At 44.5% G+C, this 20,276-nt stretch overlaps 1 protein-coding gene across 5 annotated transcripts; it reads left to right on the top strand.

Moving 5' to 3' along the window:
- Positions 1 to 7,976: 7,976 nt before the first annotated feature.
- Positions 7,977 to 14,152, top strand: Irgm1 (immunity-related GTPase family M member 1). Of its 5 annotated transcripts, none has more exons than NM_008326.2 (3): positions 7,977 to 8,303; positions 10,617 to 10,835; positions 12,394 to 14,152. In NM_008326.2, exons 2-3 carry the CDS (start codon positions 10,809 to 10,811, stop codon positions 13,594 to 13,596), a joined length of 1,230 nt encoding a protein of 409 aa, NP_032352.1. In that variant the 5' UTR covers positions 7,977 to 8,303; positions 10,617 to 10,808; the 3' UTR covers positions 13,597 to 14,152. The 5 variants fall into 5 exon arrangements, with proteins under 5 accessions (NP_032352.1, NP_001342686.1, XP_030101457.1 ...); XM_030245597.1 differs by lacking the exons at positions 7,977 to 8,303; positions 10,617 to 10,835 and adding exons at positions 10,858 to 11,035; positions 11,390 to 11,563; XM_030245596.1 differs by lacking the exons at positions 7,977 to 8,303; positions 10,617 to 10,835 and adding exons at positions 10,858 to 11,035; positions 11,382 to 11,563.
- Positions 14,153 to 20,276: the final 6,124 nt, after the last annotated feature.

The raw sequence follows: 20,276 nt of genomic DNA, 5'->3' as shown, positions 1-20,276 counted from the left end.
CCATGGACCAAGCATATTCAAACCACCATATCCCCCTTTGCTGATCCCCCTCTGCTGAACTTCTTTTTAAATATTTATTTATTTATTTATTTATTTATTTATTTATTATTCTATCCAAGTACACTGTAGCTGTCTTCAGATGCACCAGAAGAGGGCATCAGATCTCATTACGGATGGTTGTGAGCCACCATGTGGTTGCTGGGATTTGAACTCAGGACCTTTGGAAGAGCAGTCAGTGCTCTTAACCACTGAGCCATCTCTCCAGACCCTTTTTAAATATTTATTTAGTTCTATTTGTGTGTACGAGTGTTTTGCCTGCATAAGTGATGCGCACAGAAGGCATCAGATCCTCTAGGACAGAAGTCAAAGATGGTTGAGAAGCACCATATAGGTACTGGGAATTGAACCTGAATCTTCTGCAAGAGTAACAAGTTCTTTTAACCTCTGTACTAACTATCTACCCTTCTGATTGTCTTCTGTACCAACTATCCTGCAATTTTTTCTGCTTAACCTCATCCAACACAGTAATAAGGGGCAACACATCTTCCTTTTATCTCCCTATCCATGCTTTCTGGGTCTTCTGATAGGGCTCATGTTTGAGGAGAAGGGAAGTAGAATGTGCTACACAGATCTAAGGGAATCTCTACTGTAACACCCTTCTTTTCTTTACAGAGCTACTCAGTGTCAGAACCATCCACAGACAATATCTTGGTTACTGTGAAAGTGTTAAGAACTCATGAGCCCCTCCATCTACACCACCCATAGACTAGGAATCTCAGGATGGGACTGAAATATGGTGTTGTCTGTTTGACGTTCCGCTTTGACTCAGCTTGAGTATTTTATCTGCATTGAGAAGTCAACTCCACAGGCAGACATAAAGTCAGTCTTTTGAGCATTGTGGTAACACAGTGGAAGCTTTTCAAATTCCCTTTTTACCAACTTCCCAACACATGCCTTGTGTGCCACTGACATTGTTGATCATGAGGAAGCATATCAAATCTTTCTGGATTAAAAAAAAATCAATACACTAGTTTTAGCTCATTCTTTCCTCCTGCTGGACAAATGGGGTCTAAAACCAAGAATTTGGTCTATACTAGCGTCTATGTTCACAAAAAGCCACCAAATTTTTAAATTCATAACTACCAGGCTGGTTCCCATAGCACTAAGTTCCTTTGATGGGGACTCTGTCAAGATCAGCAAGGCATGACTACATGGAACGACACACAGGAAATGCTCCAGGGAATATTAGTCACTATATTACATAAGCTACTAATTTTATTTGGTGAAATATAAAGGGACTTTTGAAAGATTTATTTATTGTTTTTATTTATGTATATGTATGTATACATCATATACATGCAAGTGTCTGAGGATTCCAGGGGGCTTTGAGTTCCCCAGACCTGGAGTTACAGGGAGCTATAACCCACTTGATACAGGTGCTAGGAACTAAACGCTGGTTATCTGGAATAGCAGCAAGTGCTCTTAACCATTGAGCCATTTCTCCAGCCCATAAATAGCCTAAGTTATCCATCTGGAATAGAATATCTTTAATGCAACTCAATGGAACATGGAAGAATAGGCCAGAGTGCATGGTTGAGTGGTGAATTCTTTTTCCCAGGTGTGTTCATTTGGATCTTTCCTGTGTGAAATGGATTTCTTGTTGTTGCTATGGCTCATAAGACTATAAGGTATGCTGCTCACAGAATCGAGTCACTTCCACATCCTAGAACACACATCCCCTTCCACCGTCATGCAACCCCAGTTATCAGTATGCGGGCCTCCCTGCCTCCTTCCCCTAAAATCGTCTGTTGTGCCTTAGTATGTGGAGCTCTTGAAAGGTCTCCCCACTCTTATCTCCTACCTTGAGCTCTAAGAGCTTCAAGGAGGGGGTATGCATGGGTAAATAGGTGGAGCAAACTCATAGACATATGCGCTGTTAAATGCATGGCAGTCTGGTATTGCTAAAAATACTATAGGCTACAAGCCTTAGGTTTTCTTCTTAGTTGGGCGAAATTGGTTTAGTTAATTCTCTCTCTTACTGAATTTAGTATCTATGTTGGGCCCACATTCCATGAAGGATGTCTCAGGAAGGTCAAACTGCATAGGGTGTCCACTTTCCAACCTGTGTCATCTGAGATAATTCTCCAGAGTCTGTAGCATATTGATGTTGACCTTGTTGGTGCTCAGATATGTTGTGTGCCCATTAGTCATTGGAGATAGGCACAAGTGTGTAAGATCTTGGTTATGGATCACAGATAAAAATCTAACATTCGGGCTGGAGAGATGGCTCAGCAGTTAAGAGGAACCATATGGTGACTTACAACCATCTGTAATGGGGATCCGATGCCCTCTTCTGGTGTGTCTGAAGACAGTGACAGTGTACTCACCTACATTAAATAAATAAATAAATAAATAAATAAATAAATAAACCTTTAAAAATAACATTCAAACCCACAAACTCTACTGTTCCTATTCTCTTGTAGAAAACACTAGATGGGGTGCTGAACAATTGACAGTCAACAGGTGGCACTGTATTGGCTTTAAACAGAAATTGCTCAGACACACAGATTTAATTGGAAATGGTGAGTTTGATCATAGATTACACCCAGAGGGAAGCAAACATGATGACTTGTTAAAAGAATGTGAACAGAGTGAAAAATAAATTTCAACCTAGTTTGTACCACATTGACTACCATGTTAAATAAAATAAAATCATTTTACCTTTTTTTCTAATAAGAGAGAAGTGCTCATTAAAATTTTGACCAGTAAGGGCTAGATAGATGGCTCTGCAGTTAAGAACAAGTGCTGCTCTTCCAGAGGACACAAGTTCAGTACCTAACACATCAGACAGCTCACACCTGCCTGTAACTCCAGCTCTGGGAGAATCCATCACCCTCTTCTGGCCTCTGCATACTGTATTCTCATTTATGTACAGGGAGGAATGATATGAAACACTGCCTTCTGAACATGGCATAGCTTTTGTAACTAAGAACCCACAGCAGTCATAGCTACCTGCACGAGATGTGCACCAGACTGGGAGCTTCGACATCCCATCAGAGATGGGGAGGCTTACAAGGTCCCAGTCCTCATCCCAGGTCCCTTACAAGGTCCCGGTCCTCCTCAGGAGCTGCAGCAGTGTCATAGTTGCTGGAGGAGGAGAAGTCATGTCCTCGGGGGTGTAACCCCTGGTATGCTGTTCTTGCTCAAACAAGCAGCTTCCACCTATGCAAACAGCCTTTTTAAAAATGGAGTGAACCACAAATAAAAACCATGAAAGTAGAAGGGGGACTTACATAAAAGAAGGAGTTTACTGGGAAAGGAAAGGGGATAAGAAAGGAAAATGGGGGAATATGATTACAATACATTGTGTGTGTGTGTGTGTGTGTGTGTGTGTGTGTGTGTGTGTGTGTGTACGTACACATGTGTGTGTATGCATGAATATGAATAAATGTGTATATATGTATGTGAAATAATAAATCAACTTAAAATATTTTTTGGATTGGAATTGGAGAATAAAGTGGAGAAGAAGAGGGAAGAGAGAAACAAGGAAGGAATACTGGGAGAGACAATCAAAACCAAGGGTCATTTGAGGGGTAGTATGGAAACCTAGTCCAGTAGATGCTTCCTAAAATACACACACACACACACACACACACACACACACACACACACATGAAGGTGATCTAAATGAAATAGCCATATAATGGGGGAGGCAGAACCCTAACTAGATCTCTCACGTCACCAAATGAAGCCTCCAGTACCAGGAACAGATTCTCTTTCAGGGCTGGAGAGATGGCTCAGTGGTTAAGAGCACTGACTGCTCCTCCAGAGGTCCTGAGTTCAAATCCCAGCAACCACATGGTGGCTCACAACCATCTGTAATGGGGTCCCAGGCCCTCTTTTGGTCTGAAGACAGCTACAGTGTACTAATACATAAAATAAATAAATCTTTTTTAAAAGGGAATAGATTGTTTTCAATCAAAGAGTGACCATTTTTGAGTGACCAGATTGTATTTGGTCACCATAATTAGTTCAGAAGTCCTGACTTGATAAGAGAAAATGACAAAGCCATGGTAAAACTTGTGCTGGTTACAATACCTGAAAGAAACAACTTAAGGAAGAAAGAATTATTTTTGACTCATGGTTTGAAAAGGCTAGAGTTGGTTCAGTCCTTGGCCACTTGGCTCGTGCTTTTAGGGAGAGCTTCGTGGATTTGGGGGCATGTGGTTTAGGAGACTGTTCAGCTCATGGCTGACAAGAGACAGAGAGAGGTAGAGACACAGAGACAGAAAGAGACAGAGAACAGCTTAAGATGGTGTACCTTCACTTCAGGACGGAGGCTTATAAAACCCAAGAACCTAAGGAAACTTCAAGAACCTTGAGCTCAAAGGCTCAGACTCACAACTCCCTTCCCCACGCTTAGACAAGCAGTAAACCCTTGCTGGGAGAGAGGAGCCATCCTTCTGGAGTGCCTGCTGCAACCAGTGCAGGAGCTTCCAAGGATGCTGTGTTCCTGAGTCCTGGTGAGGTTGGGGTGGGCTTATCAGTGAGGTCACTGCCCTCAATCACCCAAGCTTCTACAAAGAACCCCAAACTGTTTATTGGTTGACTAAGGCAGACTTGGAGGAAATGTCTTTGCTCTATCTGGGGTGAAGAGATGACTCTCCAGAAAAGACACACGACTGAAGCCTTCTCTATCACCATCTCTATCTACGCAGCTCTAGTAGTGCGAGAGGAAATGGAAAAGGGAACCAGGGTGACACCTAGCGGCTGCTTAGGAAAGAGTTTTTTTTCCACATGTATTCTTTTGTCAAATTTTTTGAGACTTCCATACATGAGTCTCCATTCACACCATTTCCTTACCTGCCTTTCTCCCTCCAATCTCTCCCACATCCTCCACTTCTGCTCAAATTCCTCTTCTTCTTTAATTTGTATTGTTACACACACACACCCTCAAAACCCTGTGAGTCCATTTAGTGCTCCTTGTAGGAGTAAGTGTTTAGGGTTGATCATTTTCACTTGAGACTACATAATAACCCATAATCCATCAGGAGTCTCATCCCTAGAGAAGATTAATGCTCCTTGAGAGAGAAATGTTTTTAATCTGAAATATGTGAGCCAGGGCAGAGTGAGTCCAATATTAGAAAACCAAAATATTACATGAGAAAATATCCCACTTTCTATGCCTTCAGAGAAAGGAGAGGCAATTAGTCTGCATATGCAAAATAATCTGTGAAGATGTGCACACTCATGCACACGCATGCACACACATGCACACACACGTGATTTTTAAAAGAAGATAAAGAAAGACTGCTTCACCTCAATCGAATTATGCCATGAAGTACTGAGAGAAACCACCTCCTCCGAGTGAGGTCAGAGTGCTGAGATACCTCATATATTTTGCAGCAAAGACTTCCCATGTCCAGGATCCAATAGCAGGCCACAGCCTGGAGAGGGCAGCTGCAGAAAGGATAAAATCCTTGCCGAGCCCCAACTGTCAGCTACTTGGTTTCCTTGTACGAGTCAAAGTGCAATTCCAGATACTGAAGAACTGAGGTGTGTCTCTGTGACAGCTGGAGGAGATAAGTCGCCTCTGTGGGTGCTTTGTGAGAGGAGGAGGAGGAGAGGAGCCGTATGAAGCCCTATCTCTGTCCCTGTGGGAGCAGGAGACCAGGAAAGCCCTTTCAGTCAGAGTCCTCTGTGCTGCAGCCGACAAGCCTTTCCTGTGTGAGTTGGAGTCACAGATAGGAACAAGGCCCATGAGAAGCCAAGTGCTGCGCTTGAAGCTAAGACACCTACACTACCCCTGACAGAAATACTGGGGCTCTTTTTTTCAGTCACAAAGAAAGTAGCAGATGATTTCATTATCCTAGCACAGTAGTGAGTACAAGACTCTGTAGGCTCGGTGACCTCAAGTGTGTGTGTGTGTGTGTGTGTGTGTGTGTGTGTGTGTAGATTTATGAGTGTCTGTATGTACATGTATATGCCTTATTATGCAGGATAGGTGTGAGATCGTGATTGACAGGTCACCAGCTATGTCCAAGACCTTGGTTCCCAAGAGTGAATCTCCATGAATCTTTCTGTAAGGAGTAACTAACATGGTGTGGCGATTAATGAACTGTACCAGGGTCTCCCTGCTGAACAACAGGGTGAAAAGGCAAGTCCCCACACTTCGGTGTCAGAGAAAAGTAAACAGAGAAATGCCTATACTGTGCTTTTGTAACTGTTGACTCTTCCTTTCCTTTCTACAGTGAATGAATGATTAACCAGAGTAAGAACCTGGTACTAAGACAGGATCTTGATTAACTCAGCCTTTGCTCGTCTTGATAGTTCATGCTTTTAGCTCCAGCACTCAGGAAGCAGATGCAGGTAAACTCCGTAAGTTCAAGGCCAGCCTGGTCTACACAGAGAGTAGGTTAGGGAAGCCAAAGATTCTCGGCCAGTGACATTTTTAAGGACAGACCGCCTGTGTTCTGATTATTGACTGTGTACACACAGCATCCTGCCCTGAGGAATCTTTACCTGACACCCAGTTATAACAAACCCTGCTGTGCCCAGCCTCAGTTCCTCCGCAGGAGCAAGAGCCTGAGAGAACTAACTCTGAGCTCAAGGGAGACCCTGGCCCTGGGGAAACACAAAGTGCTGAGTTGAAATGCTGGCTCACTGAGACAGAAGGTTCCAGAAACTCTCTTCCTGGCCTTCCTGTACTGTGCTCAGACCTGTTCCTGTTTGTTCTTATAGAAATCACATAAAGAAAGCAGGACATACAGATTGTCCAGTCTCTCAAAGACAGACATTGAAACTAGCCTGCTTTCTCCTCAGGCTTTGAGGAGAAGCTGAGGGCTTAGAGGAATCAAACAAGGACAGATCCTGGCTATCACTCAAGGCCTCCAGTTCATTAAACAACAGCTCACACTTGTTCCTCTTCTCAGCAACTCAGTCTTTTCCGGTAAGGAGAAAGAGAAAGCCACCAGCGCCGGTAGAGGATCACATTACTGGTCACTTGGAGGGGTGACAAAGGGCTCCTTGTGACCAGAGGATCACATTGCCCAAACCTCTGGGCAATACTGAGCCTGTAATGGGCAGAAGTAGAGTTTGGAACACTGGTTAGTGCCTGTGTGAGGAGCCGCCTCATTCCTCCTGGCCCAATCTGTCTCCCTCTCGCAGTGACTATGGAACAGGCTCAGCTCTGCCCCTCTTTGCTGTGCAGTAAGAACTCACCGGTAGGTACAGAAGAGCAGCAGAGAGAATAACAGCCGCCCGACACTCTGAAAGCTACTTGGCTCCTCTTCGCTGCCCCCTCTGTCACTGTGACCGTGGCCGGTTGCTTTAAAAAAAAAAAATTCTGTTTTTCTTCATGAAAACGTTACACAGGGGTCAGTGCTTCTATGCCATGGTCAAAGCGTCCAGCCCCTGCGTTTACTCTCTAATAATCTACCTCCTAGATCTGAGGAAAATGAAGTATGTCCCCTCTCAGCTCATACCCTCTTCCCTCTCAAACACTAACGAGGACAAGAACCCGATTCTCGACTCCCTGGTGCTCTGACATTCTCCTTTATATAGAGAGGTGTGATTAATCAAGTGAGCCGGCAAACGGGGTAAACGATCATACAGAACAAGGTCTCAGTGCAGCCTCCAAGCTCGGGGTGGCCTGAGGTTGCTGGGTCTGGAGGTTAGCATTGCCCAGGGCCAGCATCTCCACAGGTGGTATCCACGGAAAGAAGTAGCAGGTTCAGACACTGGAAGGTCTGACGCGGGGCTGGCTGTTAAAGTCCCTAAACAGACACAACTCCAACCCCAACGCCCCCACCCTCCACTTCCACCACCACCTCCAATCCCTCATCCCGACCCCTGTTGACGGTGAGTCAGCACAGCAGGGTTCTGCTCCTCTTTGAAGACTACTATGCAGCCCGCCCAGCCTAATCCTGAAAACTAGCCTGTTTCAAGAAATAGAAACCGAAACTGATTCTCAATTCGAGTCCGTCCCCCCCCCGCTCCCCCGCTGGGCCCAGGCAGGCATATCTCCGGTCTAGAAAGTGCAGGACAAAAAGCAAGGTCTGCTCGAAGACCAGAAGCTGAAAGAAAATCCACGCGATCAGACCTCCTCTTGGTTCGTCTCCTCTCAGAAGGACTCCAGACCTCTGCATCTCATCTCTCAACATCCGGGTCTATATTCCAGTTTTGGATCTCTACATAGGGAACTTCTGCCGGAGGACAGCAACGTTTTTGTCCTAGGAAGAAAGGGGTGACGTTCCAGGAAGGCCACTAACATCGAATCACACATAATAACTCCTCTGGATCAGGTAAGTAAAAGTCTCTTAAATGTAGCTTGGCCACCCCCAATCTAATATGAATCCCCCAATATAATATGAACGGTAAAACCGTGAAAACAGGTCATGTGACCTTGGGGTCTGGTTTCTTTTGCTCAGGCAGTGTCCACAGCAGAGCCTCACTTTGACTGTCTAGTACCACACAGCCCTGCTGTATCTTTGCTGTTCAGATATATCTAAACCACCAGCCTGGAGGCAAATGCGTACCTCACCTTATTTCTGGCCTTGTGGTTCTTCTAATGCTGGCTAAATTTGAAGGAGGGCAGAGCGTGCCAACCCATATTCTCTTGGAATTTAAGATAGCGTCTCTTCATAGCTCCACAAAATAAACGCCCAGGATTAGAATGGACCACAGGCAATATCTAGGATACATGAAAAAAATAGGGGGGGGGGGAGGTTTGTTTCTTATCTGGACTACCCATGGAATAGGAATCTCAGAGTAGGTTTTGAGTATAAGGTATCATAGTGACCTTTTTGTCTGACTCCATTAAAATGTTTTATTTGCATTGGAGAAAGTGTCTCTGTTTAAGGAACCACCTCCTTCACTAGTCTGTAAGTTTATAGTTAATGAGATGGGAGCTTTTCAAATACCATCTTCCCAGAGCATGTGGGTTCAGTACTGTCCCCATTCACCGTGAGCAAGTTTATCACACTTTCCAAAGATAAATAAATATCAGAGGGAATTGTGTGGTCCCTGCTACCTTTCATGCAGCTATGGGCAAGTGTGTGCGAGCATGCTCTCCGTTCTGTGTCGGTTGCGAGACTCGAAAGACATTTCCTCACGGGTCTCATCCTCTTTCCCAGATTGACAGCCACAAGGATCTATATTCTTCTTTGGGGATCTTCGCCCCTGTGCAGAGAGGTGAAATAGGAGTATAATCTGGTCATGATCCTCAAAAAAGGAAGTGGAGGGTCACTTGAATCCCAGAAAGAATTCTAAGGGCTCTTTGTAAATACTGGGTTGGAGTTCTGAGGCACGGTATCCCAAGGCTGTCCACACCAACATTCCTGTGTGGCTCCTGGAGGATCCTGCAGCTTCATACAGTTATCCATGCCCTTTCCCAGTCTGCTTGTAATGTATGGACTTCAGCAGCCCTCCTGAGAGTTACTGGCTCCTGCGTGCAGCTGTGACCTGCACCATCCCGGGTGTGCAGGCAGGTCCAGGGTCCAGCACCGGGTGCTCTCGGGTGTGCAGGCAGGTGGGAAGTCTCCATCTACAGTCACAGTTACATAAATAGTTCTGAGAAAGCATGGTTTGCTCTCATCTTCTACTCTGGTGAGTGGAACTCAGTTAAGTAAAACCAATACAGAACTAGACCCTGGCTAATGATAGGTGAGATGGAGGGGAGAGAATTGCCTTGAGGACAAGACACTACTGAATGTCACACAGCTTCTTGTCTGTGTACCCCGTCTCTGCACCCCATTACAGAATGTTTTCAACCCCTGAAGTTTGTCCAGCTTCATCCCCCTGGCTTCCAGCCAGCTTTGTCTCAGACTTTATCACCAGCCCACTCTGGTGCCTATACACCCAGCTCAGGGCCCCTTGACACTGAAGCAGGAAGTACAGCCCTGGATATTCCGTAGCTTGGCCAGTCTGACATGAGAACTGCTGGAGGGGGACCCTGAATGGCTTCTATAGTCAAAGGCTGGACAGGCTGGCAGCCCCTATGCAGATGTGATATGTGACGGCAACCTTTCCCATGTCCTCCCTCTCACTGAATTCTGGACATCTTTGTAGTTATTTGATAAAGCACCTTGGTCTGTTGATGAGTTTAACCCTAAACCAAGTTCTATAGAGTTGGAGAAGCTGGGGAGAGCTCCTTTATCAGTGTAGTTCAGTTATGTGGTGCTTATAAGAGAGGGCAGAAAAATTGGTCTCCAACATTATGAAATGTGTGTCCATATAAAGGGTAAGTGACAATTGGTGGCAGTGAGTAGATCAAGGTTTCCAAACAAAACCCCTCAGCATGCATCAAATCCTCTGTTTAGTAGGACTGTCTTCATCGTAAAGACAGAAACGTGGAGTCATATTGCAGGGATCAGCCTTTGGATTTCTTACATACTCTGTGTATAGTTCAGGACTTAGACACAGTATACACAGGTTCTTAGACACAGTGTTATAGCCCTGTAATCTCAGCACTAGGGAAACCAAGATAGGACGATCATAAGTTTCAGGTCAGCCTGGGCTACAAAGGAAGACCCTGGGGGAAAAAAAAAGACTATTTTTTCATATGTCCCTGTTTCTTTGCCCACAATCAACAATAATGAATACCACTTATCTAATAGGGTTTGAGGAGTATTAAGTGAGATAAGGCATTCGAAGGAACCAACTCAGATTCACAGACAGAGGACCTGTGTGCTTAAAGTCTAAGAGTGGAGGAAGAACCTGAGGAGCGGCTTCCTCAGAGACCCTAATAAAACCAGAGAGCCTCACCAGGGAGCTGAAAGGTCCACAGACAGCGTCACTCGGATCTTATCATGAAACCATCACACAGTTCCTGCGAGGTGGGTAGCATGACTTTCAGGTGCTTGAGGCAGAAAACTGGAGCTCCAAGAATGGGTCTGTATTACAAAGAGCTGAGCTCCCCAAACATGGACCGGTCTCCTGACCACTGTCTTCTGTAGAGGATGAATACAAGTCCCAAGACTGGAGAGCAAGGCTATGGGGAGCAGATGGATTGTATTCAGGTGCTGTTGCAGAAAAGGTATAAGTGAAAGGGGTGCCCAAGGGGCTGGAGAGATGGCTCAGCGTGTAAGAGCACTGACTGCTCTTCCAGAGGTCCTGAGTTCAATTTCCCAGCAACCACATGGTGGCTCACAACCATCTGTAATGGGATCCGATGCCCTCTTCTGGTGTGTCTGAAGACAGACAGTGTACTTACATAAAATAAATAAGTAATTCTCTGGGAGGGAGGGAGGGAGGGAGGGAGGGAGGGAGGGAGGGAGGGAGGGAGGGAGGGAGGGTTACCCAAGCCAGAGCTGCAAAATGAGAAGCTGTATTGTTGGGTGTACCATGGCCATGGGCATGTCCTACAGAAATAAATGAATTAGTATTCTAGGGAAACCTCCTTCTTGATGTGAGGACAAAACAAGTCTCCAGATGTCTCCAGATGTTTCAAGCATGCATGTGAGGGCTGGGTTGGAGAACAGCTTTCAAGAGTCCGTTCGCTCTCCCCCATGTGGGTTCCTGAGATTGAACTCAGGTCATCGGATTCGGCAGCAAGTGCCCTTAGGTACTGAGCCATCTCACTAGCCCTGAGTTATAGAATGTTTTTATTTGTATTCATGTACAAGAAGAAAGGTAAATTTTAAGAGAAGATAGCACAACAGTCACTCATGATAGGAGGACTTTTCAAGTCCAATGAGCAGTTTGTGTGTTGTAACCTTATGTAGAATCCACTTGGTTAGCCGGGTGGTATTGGTGCACACCTTTAATCCCAGAAGGCAAAGGCAGGCGGATTTCTGAGTTCGAGGCTAGCCTGGTCCACAGAGTGAGTTCCAGGACAGCCAGGGCCATCCATACAGAGAAACCCTGTCTTGAAAAATAATAAATAAATAAATATCCACTTGGTGATTCCCAAACCAATTCTCTTCTCAGCCATGCCCTACTACCACGAATGTTACAGTTTCATTGCAAGGAATCAGTCAATAAGAAAAATATCATTTGAAAGGGGGAAGGGCAGAGTATGTGCTTTTTTAGAAAAGAATAATTGAATTATACTTGAGGCCTGCAGGCCCTCCCTCATCACCATGAGGCTTAGTTAGGAAAGTTGGCTACTAGTGCTTTCAGTTGTTGTTCTGTCTGCTCATTTAGATTGACACGGGGGTCTGTGTGATCTGGGTAACATCTGTCCTGCTCCTGTAGTAGAGCCCTTCACACAACAGCTGCACAACCATCCCCAGGAATGTGCAACTGTCTTCTGAATTGTTCTATTTGTAAACAAAGCAGTCTTTGCGACTTCTCTGGTTGTGTGTCTGAAACCCTGAAGCTGTGCTGTAAAGCCTGCCGATTCGATTCATAAACCACCCTGTGTCTAACGCCTCAACTCATCTACTCTTACAGGCTGCTCCACTACTCCCCAACATGGCAGAGACCCATTATGCTCCCCTGAGCTCAGCCTTCCCCTTTGTCACGTCATACCAAACAGGCTCCAGCAGGTTACCTGAGGTCAGTAGGAGCACCGAAAGAGCTTTAAGAGAAGGAAAACTACTGGAACTGGTCTACGGAATCAAGGAGACTGTGGCAACATTGTCCCAGATTCCAGTGAGCATCTTTGTGACTGGGGACTCTGGCAATGGCATGTCATCTTTCATCAATGCACTTCGAGTCATCGGCCATGATGAAGATGCCTCGGCTCCCACTGGGGTGGTGAGGACCACGAAGACGCGGACTGAGTACTCTTCATCCCACTTTCCCAATGTGGTGCTGTGGGACTTACCTGGATTGGGGGCCACAGCCCAAACCGTAGAGGACTATGTGGAAGAGATGAAATTTAGCACATGTGACTTATTCATCATCATTGCCTCTGAGCAGTTCAGCTCGAATCATGTGAAGCTGTCCAAAATTATCCAGAGCATGGGAAAGAGGTTCTATATTGTCTGGACCAAGCTGGACAGGGACCTCAGCACCAGTGTCCTATCAGAGGTCCGGCTCCTACAGAATATCCAGGAGAATATCCGAGAGAATCTGCAGAAGGAGAAAGTGAAGTACCCCCCCGTGTTCCTGGTATCCAGTCTAGACCCTTTACTATATGACTTCCCGAAGCTTAGGGACACACTTCATAAAGATCTCTCCAACATCAGGTGCTGTGAACCCTTAAAGACCCTTTATGGCACTTATGAGAAGATCGTTGGTGATAAAGTAGCAGTCTGGAAGCAGAGAATAGCCAACGAGTCCTTGAAGAATTCTCTCGGTGTCAGAGATGATGACAACATGGGCGAGTGTCTGAAAGTGTACCGACTGATATTTGGTGTAGATGACGAATCAGTTCAGCAGGTAGCCCAGAGTATGGGGACAGTAGTCATGGAGTACAAGGACAACATGAAGTCCCAAAACTTTTATACTCTCCGCAGAGAGGACTGGAAACTGAGGCTGATGACATGTGCAATTGTGAATGCATTCTTCCGTTTGTTGAGATTTCTCCCATGCGTATGCTGCTGTTTAAGACGCTTGAGACATAAACGCATGCTTTTCTTAGTTGCCCAGGACACCAAGAACATCCTAGAGAAAATCCTGAGGGACTCCATCTTCCCTCCGCAGATCTAGTATAAGGGCAGCCTGGTACCCTTCTTCTTCCACAGAAGCCAGGTTACCTTAGATCTCTTTCCTAGATCCCTATTTCTCCACCAGAAATCAAGAGATACAAAAATGCTTCCTGTAAGGGTTTTAGATTCTCTGAGAGGAGTTAAAATCACTCATCTCCCCTGTCTCGATTCTAATGCATTGTTCCACTGAGGGACAGGGACAAGTAGTGATTAAAATTCATTGACCATGATTCTTAGATTTGGAATATAGAAATTTTGTTTTTGGGCTGGAGAGATGGCTTAGCAGTTAAGAACACCAACTGCTTTTCCGAAGGTCATGAGTTCAAATCCCAGCAACCACGTGATGGCTCACAACCATCCGTAGTGAGATCTGATGCCCTCTTCTGAGATGTCTGAAGACAGCTACAGTGTACTTACATATAATAAATAAATAAATAAATAAATAAATAAATAAATCTTTGGGAAAAAAATTAGAAATTTTGTTTTCAGCTATTAAATGTGATATATGTCCAAATCAATTTTCCTCTGAAACAATAAAGTCGGTTCCTCTTCATTAATGCCTTTGTATTATCTCTCTCCTTCCTTTCCCTAGATACCCCTGTTAAGGACTCATTTGTTACAGAGGAACACTTACTTCACGTTTGGAAGCAGCAGAAGATTATGGTAGCAAGTGTTTTCTGGATTCTATTTAGTACTAGGGACAGCACTCCAGACAGTGTTCCTAAACCAACCTTTCACACATTCAACTGCCAGGTCCCAAACAACAGTGCCTTAAGAGGGAACTTGGGTTTATGTGAGTGACTGTCATAGCAAGAGAGCAATGGCCTCAGGGGACTTCGTGCTAGACCATTTGATGAGAATGTGCTTAGGATATCTCTTCCAAGTGTGTGATAAGGGCTCACAGAGACTGCCAGGAAAGACTGTTGGCTCTTGAAGCAACACAGTGAAGACTGACCTTCGCAAGGCATCAAAGGGCAGCAAAGTACTCGAGGTTGGGTGATACAAAGGGAAACGAGGTTTGTAATTCACTGTTCTTGGATCTAGATGGATGGATCTGTGGGTAGGACATTTGCTCCTCTTGCAGAGGATCTGAGATCTGTTCCCAGTGCTCGCAGCAGGTGGCTCACAACTAACCTGTAAGTCCAGGGAATCCAATGTTATCTCCTGGCCTCTGTGGGCATCCTTGCTTAGGTGGTATATGCTCACACAGACATACACACAAATAAAAATGCATATTGAAGGTGGGTGAGGTGGCACATGACCTTAATCCCAGCACTCAGGAGGCAGAGGCAGGTAGATCTCTATGCGTTTGAGGCCAGCCTGGTACACAGTGAGTTCCAGGACAGCCAAGGCTGTTATACAGAGAAATCCTGTAGGGTTAGCATCTGATGAGGGCCTCATCCTGGATAGGATCAGAAGGGCTGATGCAGGATCACATGTGGAAAGACTGTGTAGGAAAGAGGATGCCGGGCAGCTTTAAAGACCTGTCTCTCCCTTTTTTATAACAACCAACTCTTATGGGGAAATAATGCAATGTAAAAGAGCACCATTAGTCTCTTCCAAGGACAGTGACCCCAGGACATAATTACTTTCCCCCAGGCACTCCTCTTAAAGGTTCCCCTACTTTCACACCACCACAGTGAGAACCATAAGCACATGAAACATCAGGAGGTGTAAAACATACCTACCCCAGAGCAGGAAAACAGAGTGGTAGATTGTTGGTTCTTGGCAATAATAACCAGTTACAAGAAAGCTGCACTGAGGAAAAGGGAAGTCACGTGGTCCCAGGTACCTCGAAGGAACAGAAGAAAGAACCAAAACCCTGTCCTTGCTGCCCTCTCTACTCTTCCTGTCCTTGCTGCCCACTGGCCAGAATCCCAACAGCCTCTCTCCAGAGGAGTTGATCTTTGACATTGTAACATGACATGGTAACCTACAAATAGGTTTCATTCATAACTATCCTGGGATGCAGGCAGCCCAGGGGCTGGTGCGTGGCCATGCCTGTAAGGATGAGAAGGCTTATAGATCCTGTTCCCTACAGCCAGTCAGTCACTGGCATTCCCAAGATCATGAGGGAAGAACAGATTGAATCTGGACGAGTCTAGAGAAGAGCCAGCCCTGGAGTGTGTTAAAGCTATTGCAAAGCAAGTGTGTACCAATACTATCGGTATACAAAGTAGCAAAGAATTGGTTCAAGGAGTTGTTCCGGATAGCAGCAGTAAATGAGCTCAAGCCATGATGTAACCCAGTCTGTTGCCTTCTTAAGGTTTCCAGGCCTGGAGCTGGATGCTTTATGAGCACCCTTTTCTTCTCAGTTCACCAGTCTCTTCCTACTGTATCATTTCCAGTCTCAGCTCTCTCACTGGCCAAGAGGCCAAGACAAAGAGAGAGAGCTACAGCCAAGCATGGTGGTGAACTTTTAACATCCCAACTCCATAAAAAGCCAAGCTTGCCTGATGAAGTAGCTACACCACAAGACTCCATTTTATAGAAACAAAACAAAGGAGACAAGAGGCTAGATATGACTGTTTATCACAAATCTATTCCTCTCCCACTCACAAATTCGCACCATGACCATTGCAGTTGCTTAATGTGTACCAATGTCTGACACACTCACACTCTTGCTGCTGGGAATTGAACTCATGACCTTTGGAAGAACAGTCAGTGCTCTTAACCTCTGAGCCATCTCTCCAGCCCTGGGAATTCTACACCTTCACCCAAAGGAAGTCAGGAGCAGACTGTCTTACAGGGAGCTAGGAAGAAAATCTCAAAGCCCACCTCCACTGTGACACACTTCCTCCAACAAGACCACACTTCCTAATAGTGCCACCTCCTGGACCAAGCATATTCAAGCCACCATATTGATCCTCAAGCAGAAGACAAGAGCCTGCCCTCAGGGACACACCTTTTCCAACAAGGCCACATCTCCTCAAAGTTCCCAAACAGTTCTGTAAACTGGGGACCAAGCATTCAAATAAATGAATGGGGCCATTCTCATTCAACATGCACAACTGTGCATAAAGGGACATTAAGAGACAAAGAACTGTGCTATATAAGGTACTTTTCATTCTTGATCTATACAAATAATTTTTTTTAAACTTACACTGAGCATGGTGGCACATACCTTTAATCCTGGCACTCAGGAGATAGAAGCCAGTGCGTTTCTGTCTTAGTGCAGCCTAGTCTACATAGTGAATTCTGGAACAGCCAGGGCTAGGTGGAAAAACTCTGTCTCAAAAACCAAAATAAATGTTCACCTTTAATCCCAGTACTCCTGAGGCAGAGGCAGGAAGATCTCTGAGTTCAAGGCCAGCCAGGTGTACAGAGTGAGTTCCAGGACAACCAGGGCTACACAGAGGAACCCTTTCTCAAAACAAACAAACAAATAAAAAAGCCTTACAGTGGGACTTTGTCAGATAAGTCCTTATATTTTTATGTACTAAAGACTCAATTGTGTGAATACTTCTAAACAAAGAAGATCATTTTGTAACTTAATTTTTAAAAGTTTTTTCTACATATACAATCATAATGACTGCATATATTTATGTGTCAGGAGCCATAATGGGACAAGCCAGTAACTCGCAGGTGATCATCCTGAAATGGCCTGCTTCGGATTATTATATAATCTGTGACAGGTGCACCCTTATTAAGCAAGGCTGTAGGGATTCATTTTGGGAAAGATTCCTGCTATTAATATGCTTTTCCTGTTATTATTAAGCATATATAATAATCACTAAGTAATAGCACACCCCTTTAGAACAGATCTTTGCAGATCCATGAAGATGTAGACAAATAGATGACTTAAGTATTTATGATGATCCTATAAGAATTCCTAAAATTAAAAAAAAAAAAATCTAAAAACAAACTGGGCAGTGGTGGTGCAAGCCTTTGATCCCAGCACTTGGGAGGCAGAGGCAAGCAGATTTCTGAGTTCAAGGCCAGCCTGGTCTACAGAGTGAGTTCCAGGACAGCCAGGACTACACAGAGAAACCCTGACTCGGAAAAAAAAAAAAAAAAAGAATTCCTAAAATTGTATTAGTGATTGTTAAGCTCATTTATAGTGGGACTGCCACTATGTCCTTTTCTGATAGTCAAAAAACTACGATGAGAACTCTGCCAGTGTCCCAAGTGTCACCAGTTAATTGCTCTTAGATAGTAACCAGACTTTCTCCCACTCAGAGCACATTCCAAGAGGTTGTAAAACAATTAACCAAAGACCATAAAAAGAGAACTAATGATTTATTAAGAGGTGCTAGGACAGAAGATAGAATATTGACTGGGTTTATCTATACCAAACTTTACTTATAATTCAGTTATGGTTTTAAACCTTCAGTGAACCTGTGGGGCTGAGGCAGGTGATGGATAATTGCTGGATAATCACTCCTAATGGATACGCAAGTAAACATTCTCTGCTGTAAACTTCTATCTCAATTTACGATTTGATTTTTTGAGTGAACTTGTGATGAACTTTGTAACATGTGATCATGTATTCTGAAAGATGCTTAAGTGCTGAGGACAGACAGAAGAGTCAGGACTGAGGGACTGGGGTGAGAGGAGTGGAGGTGAGAGGAATGGAGCTGAGAAGAGCTGAGCTGAGAAAGGAGCTGATTTGAGAAGTTTTTAGGCAGAACGCTTTTTAGACAGAACTGAACTCAAGGAGAACTTAGAAATATAGGCATGGCATCAGGAGAAAAGGCATGGAGAGTAAGAGCATTGCTGTGACTTCAGAGCAGGAGGAGAGAGCACGATTAGAAGGAGTATGCAGAGTGGAATAACTTAGAAACTATAGGTAACATAAAACGCTAAGAGGGCAATGTGCAGAATGTAGAGGGAAAGAGGGCAAAAGACGCTGCAGAGAGCAGAAGGAGCAGGCTAACCTTTTAGCATTAAAAGGGCAGAGGCTTTTTCTTTCTCTATGCAATAAAGATTGGAACTCATTTTTCATCCAGAATGAGTGAGTTCTTCTGCACCGGTGCTTGGTCTTTTTCTCCATCTGCTTATGTAAGTATGCATGTGTGTGTGTAAGTATGTAATTGTGAGGATGTATGCATGTGTGTGTGTAAGTATGTAATTGTGAGAATGTATGCATGTGTGTGTGTAAGTATGTAATTGTGAGGATGCATGCATGTGTGTGTGTAAGTATGTAATTGTGAGAATGTATGCATGTGTGTGTGTAAGTATGTAATTGTGAGAATGTATGCATGTGTGTGTGTAAGTATGTAATTGTGAGAATGTATGCATGTGTGTGTGTAAGTATGTAATTGTGAGGATGCATGCAAGTTGGACCCAACTGGGTTTGAATGGAAATGTATAAATGAATAAATGAGCATGCATGAATCTGTATATGAACTCATGAGATTATGCATATTCACTTATGTAAAAGTTTTTTCTTCTGTGAGTGTTATTCTCTTATCCTGGTTCAATAGAAGTTTATTGCTCCAAACTTCCCCCTAGCCTGACAAGCAAGAAGCAGCTGGACAATAGGGAAAAGGCTCAAGCAATTATTAGTCCTTTATTTACTTTATCTCCTGCTGTTTTAGGATGAGGTGCTAAGCGCCTGAGACTGCAGTCTCTGGCCTCAGAGGATCACAGCTACATAGCATAGTAACTTAGACTTAGATAAGTAAACTTTTTATTATACAGCAACCCTAAATATCTCCTAAGACAAAGTCTTACCCCCCACTGACACTCTTTCCCCTCCCCTGCCTCAAGAAGAACTGACCAGAAAGAAGAACCCCACAGCGGGGCTGGTCCCCGGCACTTATGGGTTATGGCACATGTGTGTATTAGGTAACAATTAACTCATATTCTATATATGCATTACTTCAAGGTCACAGCACAGCATTTTTATCGATTCTGTCCTGGAAAAAAAGACTGCAGGAGTGTGAGGCCTGATCTCTAGGAGACAGTGGGGCAGTTAGAGGATCTGAGGTCTAACATCTAACAAAACTTGAAGTTTTCCATCCCCAGCAGCTGAAGGAGAACCTCGTGGCCCTACCTAGTGCCTGTTTCCATGTACCTGGGCATGTAGACTAAGTCAGGTTTGTTTGCAAGCCTGGCCATCAGCCTGGACCAGGCCAGCCTCACACAGAATCCATGTACACTCTGACTCTTTGGCGTATTCTCCCTGCAATAGCAGCATTTTCTTAACAAGTCATTAACAATCTGATTCATCTTGATCCCAGCATCTAGAACAGGACCTGAACCATCCCTGGTGCCCTGTTAACACTGACAAGAGAGTATCAAGTTTAAAGCTTAGTGAGAATGTCCTGGTACCCTGAGAAAATCCAAAAGTCAGGATGTACAGAGCCCCAAATCTCCTATGTATAGCTCTCCTCTGACGCTTCCTTCTCTCCCCTCAAACACTCTGTCAAAGCCTGGCCCACAATTCCCAAGACAACTTACTCCTCTGCCTTGAATGAATATCTATTTCTTCTCAAGCAGGCTTTATCATCACTTGAGCATCAGATGCCAAGAAAAAGGGAAGGAAGAACTATTGTTTATTTCTCAAAGGTGATTAAGAGAAATCTGAACCAACGAAGACATCGTAATCACCAACTATTGACAGTAGATGGCGCCAGTAGCCTAACACTAGGACGTTTCTGTCCATTTGAATTACAAATGCATTTGAAGACGGTTGATTTAGATGTCTGTCGAGCTATTGATGGAGCTATCTCTCTA

Source organism: Mus musculus, chromosome 11 (genome assembly GCF_000001635.26).
Source record: "Mus musculus strain C57BL/6J chromosome 11, GRCm38.p6 C57BL/6J".
NCBI lineage: Eukaryota > Metazoa > Chordata > Mammalia > Rodentia > Muridae > Mus > Mus musculus.
The sequence above is the reverse complement of the archived record's forward strand: the minus strand, read 5'-3'. Positions and strand labels throughout refer to the sequence as shown.

Coding starts and splice junctions, on each gene's coding strand:
- Irgm1 (NM_008326.2), top strand. CDS start 10,809: ATGAAACCATCACACAGTTCCTGCGAG. Junction 10,836..12,393: donor CATCACACAGTTCCTGCGAG/GTGGGTAGCATG, acceptor CTACTCTTACAG/GCTGCTCCACTACTCCCCAA.